At 36.0% G+C, this 8,012-nt stretch overlaps 1 protein-coding gene across 1 annotated transcript in view; it reads left to right on the forward strand.

Annotated features, from left to right (window-relative positions):
- LOC108575256 (E3 ubiquitin-protein ligase UBR5) overlaps positions 1–8,012 on the forward strand; it is a gene marked incomplete at its 3' end in the record, with an annotated part of 18,387 nt that overhangs the window by 1,165 nt on the left and 9,210 nt on the right. The window contains 22 exon segments of the mRNA XM_017938002.1: positions 661–861; positions 942–1,260; positions 1,341–1,549; positions 1,588–1,754; positions 1,757–1,932; positions 2,006–2,274; positions 2,361–2,515; positions 2,585–2,854; positions 2,930–3,043; positions 3,122–3,297; positions 3,362–3,479; positions 3,553–3,707; positions 3,784–4,069; positions 4,159–4,275; positions 4,348–4,515; positions 4,608–4,740; positions 4,816–5,277; positions 5,359–5,483; positions 5,575–5,813; positions 5,892–6,058; positions 6,123–6,454; positions 7,573–7,981. Coding sequence (XP_017793491.1) covers positions 661–861; positions 942–1,260; positions 1,341–1,549; positions 1,588–1,754; positions 1,757–1,932; positions 2,006–2,274; positions 2,361–2,515; positions 2,585–2,854; positions 2,930–3,043; positions 3,122–3,297; positions 3,362–3,479; positions 3,553–3,707; positions 3,784–4,069; positions 4,159–4,275; positions 4,348–4,515; positions 4,608–4,740; positions 4,816–5,277; positions 5,359–5,483; positions 5,575–5,813; positions 5,892–6,058; positions 6,123–6,454; positions 7,573–7,981 — 4,767 coding nt within the window.

Below are 8,012 nucleotides of genomic sequence, written 5' to 3' on the forward strand. Positions count from 1 at the left end.
TAATGGCCAAACGTTGTCAGTATATTCTATGTGTCGAAATGAAAAAAAAATGTTATACAAACATAGGTCTTTTAGAGCTTCGTTAAAAAGTTATGGTGATAATACGAAATGAAGGAAACAATAGCAGACTCACTGTTACTGCGATGTAATACAGAAATAGATCATCAGTATTTGCGTGATATTTACAAGATCGCGTAATGAATTGATACAAAAAATCAACGATGCATTTACTGAAATGAAACAAAATAATAATGAAATTCGCAGAGTAATAAATTTTGTTATCTGATATTTTCTGATGTCAATCTTGCATTGCTATAAATGGTGGACATTTTTGAGATAGAGTATTAGTTGCTTCTTGCATAAACAGGGTAAATATAAATATTGCTGATCTACTTCTGTATTACATCGTAATAGCCGCGAGTCTGCTATAACACTCACTCACACACACACACACACACACACACACACACACACACACACACACACACACTTATATTGTAATGAGATAATCTGAATGTGAAATTGAAATTAGCATTCTTATTTGTAATGTGTAATAGAAAAGTTCAAATAAAAATAAAAATATCGTAAAGAATATAGCTTAAGCTATAACATATGTATCTATTAAAGAGTTAATTTAAGAATTTTTATAAATCTGTCTAGATTGAAGGAAGTGGCAGAAAAGATCAACAGATATGGATTTGTATCATTACCAGCATTTAGTGGATTGAAGGTTACAGTAAAACGTATTATTGTTGGACCAACACATATTGCCCTTCTTACGGAAGACCATAAAATTTGTAGAGTTGCATTTACAGTACTGTCAGACAGATTGGATTTAAGCAAAAATGAACCAAATAGGAAGTAAGTTGAAGAGCGACATTAAATTTAACATATATCATTATAACACAATTGATATAACATATATTTTATTAATATTATAGCACAAATAAAAGTCATGTTGAGAACTCCAATTCAGCGCCAAATGGTGGTAGTAGTAGTGGAAGTGGAAGTAGAGCAGGAATTAGATCACGTGCAAGAATCATGCGTGGCAGTTCTGCCATTCGTGGAGGTGGCAGTAGTGGAGGAAGTAGTAGTGGAGGTAGGATAGGACCTCCAGGTGTAATTATGGGTGCAGGAAGTGGAAGCAGTTCACGTCCTATTGCATCAGTACCTGCGCCATTTGTACCAGAAGACCTTATTACACAGGCTCAAGTGGTATTACAGGGAAAAAGTCGCAATCTTATTATTAGGGAATTACAGGTTTGTTAATATAATTAGAATGTTTATTAATTATATCATACGATATGTTCAATGAATTAACATTGAAATATATTTTGTAGCGTACAAATTTAGATGTAAACTTAGCAGTAAATAATTTACTGTCACGAGATGACGAAGAAGGTGACGATGCCGAAGATACAGCAGATAGCTACGTCCCCGAAGATCTCATTTCATTACTAGATGGTGGATTTAGCAATGAACACTCTGTTATAATCGATGCAGATTCTATGTTCCCCGAAGACATGTTTGGATATACAGGAATGAGAAAGTAATATAATTTTTTAATATCATTTTTATATATTTTAGTCGAGGTAGCTCTTCACGGAGAATAGGTAATGATAGAGAAGGTGAACGTACCTCTGAACGAGATAGAGATCGAGACAGTTTTAGCAGATGGAGGGATCGTCAGTATTGTGGTCCACGACGTTGGCTAGAAACAGCACTTAAAGATTCTTGGGACAAAGATTCTGGTAATATCTAAATTCTTTTAAATTATTTATCAATTTAGAATGGTGGCATGAACGCAGTAGCCGACCTGCTCCTCGTTTTGTACAAATTGCTTCGCTTTATAGTGAATTAATTGCTATTTCTGCTGGAGGACAGTTGTATCAGTGGAAGTGGTCTGAACCTGAACCATACAGAGATCCAGATGCAAGTATCACCAAAACAAGTATTTTCTTAGATATCAATTTTGTGTAATTCAATAGAAAACTGCTTATTTTAGAATCCGAATATACATCATCCGAAGTCTCCGTGGTTAGGAATAACAACAGAGAAAATAGTTAATATATCTGCAACAGCAATTCGATGTTCCATTAATACAGAAAGTGGCAAGGTAGCTACATGGCTTGATGAATTTCTGGGACATGTTGCTTCTCGTCTTGAACATCCAGCTCAAACTTTTACTGAATTTACACTGGATAAAATAGTATCCCTTCATACTTGTGCTTTGTATACTGTTGCTAGACTTGAAAGTGGTGCATTATATTGGTGGTTAGTTGAAATACTATAATTATTTTTAGTAATTTCAATTTTAAAAGAATAATGATAATTTTCTTATTCGTACATTTGTTTTATAGGGGTGTGTTGCCTTTTGCACAACGTAAAAAATTATGGGAAAAGTACAAGGCTAAGTCACGCAAATACAGATCATCCACAGTATCATCAAATGACATTAGTTATGGCACACATGTTTGTATGAAAAATAGCCCTATATATCATCCTGGAGCAATAGGTAATCTATTAAAAAACAAGTTTTTATCAAGTTTTATGATGCAATATACTGAATTAATATGTTTTTTAGGATTTACAATTGCTAATGGAACTCCAAAAGTAGGACAGTTACTAAGCGCAGCTTGGAATTTAGATGCAACTTACAGATTTAAGATATTACCAGCTGGGACTCATTTGCCTAGTACTAACGTGGAAAAACGTGAAACAAACGGGAATAACGGAACAGGTACTATTAATAAGACGAATCATAAAGAAACTGCTGATCGTCTTGATATGCCTCCACCACCTTCACCAGCTTCAAGTACATGCAGTGATACTGGCAGCATCACGACAAGTCACAGTAAGATCGTTTAATCAAATTAATTTCTTTACAATACATAGTACATGTTAATTCACATACTTGACAATTTTGTAGAGAGACAAAAGCGGGTTGCACCTCGAAATGAAGGCGAACCGGAGCGAAAAGATGAGGAGGAGTGGCAGTTGAAAGACGTTGTTTTTGTGGAAGATGTTAAAACTGCACCCATTGGTATGTTTTTATTTAACGAGTAATATTAAAAGTGTCATCGATACTGTACTATAATTTATACTTTTTCTTTGGGCATAGGAAAAGTTATAAAAGTTGACGGTTGTTATGTTGCTGTAAAATTCTTCTCAAAAGATTCAAAGGAAAAGGAAATCAAGGAAAAGGACTTTAGTACATCAGATTTTAAGGATTTAACAACGGAGGAGTTAATTAAATTGTTGGCGGATTGTAGATTGTTAAGAAAAGACGAGATACAGGTAAATGAAATATTGAAACTTAATTATACGAGAGCAGATTAATTTTTGATAATTGTTTGTCTAGGTAATAAAATCATCCATGAATCCAAGAGCTCCTGATTGTTTCCAACGAACTCCCAGAAGAGTAAATATCGTTGAAGGATCAAGCGATAGCATTTTAACTATTGCTACTGATGGACAAGGTAGAATTTTTGCAAATCTGAACTGTTAATGATAGTTTCAATGCAATTGACAATAATGATTGATTAATTACAGGAATCCATGCAATAGTAAAAAATGGAAACAAGTTAAGCTATGTTGTGTATAATTTAAGTACTGGAAGATACGTGCAAGACTGTTATATTCCAGCGGATATATCATCATTCTTTGGTTTACAGCCCCAAAATATTAGTCTTACAAACGCAGGAGAGGTGTGTTTTTCTTTTAGTGAGCTTACAACATTTTACTATAATTGATACAGAAATATAATTGATTTTTGTGTTACAGAGCATCGAGTGCTCTATGATACTTAGAGATGGAAATAACACGATTTATCCACTAGCAAAAGATTGTGCCGATGCTATTCGTGATCCTAATTGGTTAGATTTAGTCCCGGTTCTATGTATTGGTGCTTCAACTATTCCTATACCAAACTGTTCGAATTCGACTAACATGAAAAATCAAGTTGCTGTCGTTGCACTGGCATTCGATAATCCTTTACTTATGCCTCGTATACTACGATGCGACTATGAGAGTGTTAAACAAGTGTTCTTCAATCTGATGCTGGATCGTAGTAAGTATATAAACGGTGTTATAACTTTTAATGAGGATGAAATACAAAAATATTGAAAATATTAAAAATATTTCCATTTTATCTTTCAGAAAACAGTGCACCACAAATTCAAACGATACTAATGGAACGTTGCGACGGTAATCGTAATATTTTACACGCGTGTATCAGTATGTGCTCACCAACTTCGAATAAAGAGAATGATCAAGGTACTAAGATTTGTTTTCTGTGATATCAAATATATGTAAAACATGAATTATTTATTATTATTTTATTGAAAGGTATTGAACGTGAATTAGTTTCAAATATTGTTGATGGGCCGTCTGCACCCATTGAAGAGCCAATTCCCACTCTTAGTTGGCCACCGGAAGCATTCGATAACACATCAGGGGAAGAGGACAGCTTGCTTAGCATTGGTGCTGCTAGTATATCGATGATGAATAAATCAGGTAAAAGTGAATAGAATGCTTTTATATTTTTACTCTTTTTGATGTTGTAATTTGCATTACACATTGCTAAATAAATATTTTCCTGTGTTCAGGCGTTGGAGCAACGTCGAATAATACTTATATCATAGACTCTGTTGAAAGGAGAAACAACGCATTGCTTATATTAAAATATATGTGTGAAAGTAGCGTGCTAGCGCCTCATCTAAAGGAATTACTCACAGCAAAGTAATTATTCCAACTTCAAAATAAATAATATACTTCTATGATTCAATAAAAATAACGAAATTTTTATATCAACAGAGATATTCAGGGTCAGACACCGTTAATGCTTGCGGTATCAGTTCGTGCATATCATGCAGCTCTCATTTTACTAGACACCATTCAGAGAGTTGGAAGAGACCAGAAAGAACGTTCTGCTATGATACTACCTGCAGATGCTAATCCAGATTTATCACCGTTGTTCGTCACTTGTTGTAACGACACTTGCAGTTTCACTTGGACTGGAACGCAACACATCAACCAAGATATCTTTGAGTGTAAAACTTGCGGTTTAACTGGATCTTTATGCTGTTGCACAGAGTGTGCACGCGTCTGTCACAGAGGACACGACTGTAGGATAAAGATCACATCTCCTACGGCTTACTGCGATTGCTGGGAGAAATGCAAATGTCGTGCACTGATCGCGGGTCATCAAGGTGCTCGTTACGAACTTCTTTATCGTCTCATAGTACATACTGATCTTGTCACAAAGATAAATTCACGGTAAATAAATTGATAATAAACTAATAATATTATTGAGGCGAAAGAAAAGAAATTAACAAATGATTTTTCTAATTTTTACAGAGGAGAAAGCATTTTACTATTCCTGGTTCAGACCGTAGGAAGACAATTAGTAGAACAACGACAATGCCGTTCTGCGCTTAGACAACGCTCAACGTCTGCAAGTCGTAAGGGACCTTCATCTGACGGTAACTTTTATTTTAAATTTAATACAATAATAATATTTAAAAAGAAATATATAAAAAATTAAGTGTGCTCATGTTTCAATCCTATAAATAGGTTTGGATGTCGATGTGGCAGATATGCCAGATCACGATTTAGAACCTCCTCGTTTTAGTCGAAAAGCTCTAGAAAGATTGCTCAATGATTGGCCAGCAGTTCAGTGTATGATCATGTCAGGAGTCTCTGTAAATGGAAACGATCAATTATTCGGTGATCAAGGACAATTGTGTCGTCAAAGTGGCACCGCATTACTTGACAAATTCACTCACTCGCTATTAGTTAAGTGTAGTGCAGAGGTAAAGGAATATTATTTTCATACTAACCTATATTTTCAATATATTAGAGAAAAATGGTTAATATAAAATTTCTCGTAGATGCTCGATAATCTTCTTACCACACTGATACGACAATTACGAAATGACACTGTACCTGGACGACACGAAGAAGCAAATAACGTTGCACGCCGATTTGTTCGATCTGTGGCTCGAATATTCGTGATCTTTACAATAGAGATGGCGCCAAATGCGACAAAACGAAGAAGGTACAAAATAAATAAATTTCACTAACGAAGTACTTTCTTATTTTTTTCATTTATACATTTTTAGTACCAGCCAAGCTTTGCAGCCTCTGATAAAATGTCGTAAGGTTTTCCAAGCCCTGATAAAATTAGCCGTCGAAGAATTATGCGAAATTGCTGATTCATTGATAACACCCGTGAGATTAGGTGTTGCTCGCCCAACGGCGCCATTTACATTAACCAGCTCGGCGATGGAAGTGATCAATGGGTCGGAAGAATTGTTCTCCATAGAACCGTTAATACCTCAAAGTGGTGTTACTTCTCAGACTCTGGATGCTACTTTGCAAACGCAGCAAGGAAACAATAATATAACTATTGCCAGAGACATTTCTACTCTGGATGAAGCAGAAGGCGGTGAAGGTATATATCATTAATTCATATACAGGGTGGCCCATAAGTTACTTCACCATTTAAAACACATTTAAACTTTTTCTCAAAATTTGAAACAAAAATTGAGGAATTTTCTGGAAAAGGAGTCCATAGGATAAAATGGTGAATTGAATAAATTACATTGGAAGTTTTAGTTTACCTACAGATTAACTGTACAGGGTGTAAAAAAATTAATGGTCACGGCTTCAGGGGGTGAATCTACACCCTTGGATTGGTGGACATTTGTAAAAAAAAAGTTTCCGCAAAATTGTTTATAACATTGAAAATTAATGTTAAATTTTTTTTTACATCAACGTATTCTGCTCGACGAGAAGAGAAAAAGTCTGAAAGGAGCCATATGCCGCAAACAAATAGTTTCCGAGATAAACGTTGATAAAGTTTGGCAACGGTTTGATTGTGTAGAGCTATACGTGTAGGATCTACTAACCTACTATCACTCTGCCATTTGGTAAGATCTAGGCGTGTAGGACACGCTCGGTATAATGGTGTGCGTGCCCCTACACAAACGCCGCTTGGTTTGGGCCTGCCTTCGAGTTTAGATCTTGCTGTCCTTTTAAACGGCGTTTGTGTAGAGGCACGCACACCATTATACCGAGCATGTTCTACACGGCTAGATCCTACCAAGTGGCAGAGTGTTAGTAGGTTAATAGGTCCTATACGTATAGCTCTACACAATCAAATCGTTGCCAAACTTTATCAAAGTTTATCTCGGAAACTATTTGTTTGCGACATATGGCTCCCTTCAGACTTTTTCTCTCTCGTCGAGCAGAATACGTTGATGCAAAAAAAAATTCAACATTAATTTTCAATGTTTTAAACAATTTTGCGGAAACTTTTTTTTACAAATTTCCACCGATCCAAGGGTGTAGATTTACCTCCTGAAGCCGTGACCATTAATTTTGTTACACCACTGTACATGATTCAACAAAAAGTGCTACCTTTACCTTATTAATAGAATATTGAAATGAAATTTAGAGGAAAGGTTTCTAAACATATGCTGGTTATAGGTCATCTTGTAGATAGTAAAACTGTAGAAAGTTAACGTACATTAATTTTAACTGAATAATAATATATTCGTGTATATCTAGAAGTTCCTATGGACGTGGATGGTGACATAAGTGAGCACGAAGAATCTGGAGTTTCCGGGACTGTAGCTGGTCAACCACTAGGTGAGATTGATAGTAATGGCGAAGGCGTAGGTGAAGAACAGGCAGGAGACGGTGAATCCGATACAGAGCTCGATCTCTTGGCGGAAGCGGAAACCGAGTCAGATTCGGACGATAATCACAGCAATCAAGATGCCGCGTCTGCTCAGCGCAGCGTGCAAACCGGTGCTACAGCAGGCTCTGACGGTGGGATGGGATCCATTTTGTTGTTTCCGGAGGACGAGTCTGGTGAATCCAGCCAACAGGAGGACGACGAGAGCGAAGCAGGAGAAACCGATGAACAGGATAATGAAGATTTTCAGATTGGTGATGAACAATTGGAACGTCGAAGGTAAAAATTGTTTTTTTATTTTTTTATGTGT

Source organism: Habropoda laboriosa, unplaced genomic scaffold, assembly GCF_001263275.1.
Source record: "Habropoda laboriosa isolate 0110345459 unplaced genomic scaffold, ASM126327v1 scaffold207, whole genome shotgun sequence".
NCBI classification, from domain to species: domain Eukaryota; kingdom Metazoa; phylum Arthropoda; class Insecta; order Hymenoptera; family Apidae; genus Habropoda; species Habropoda laboriosa.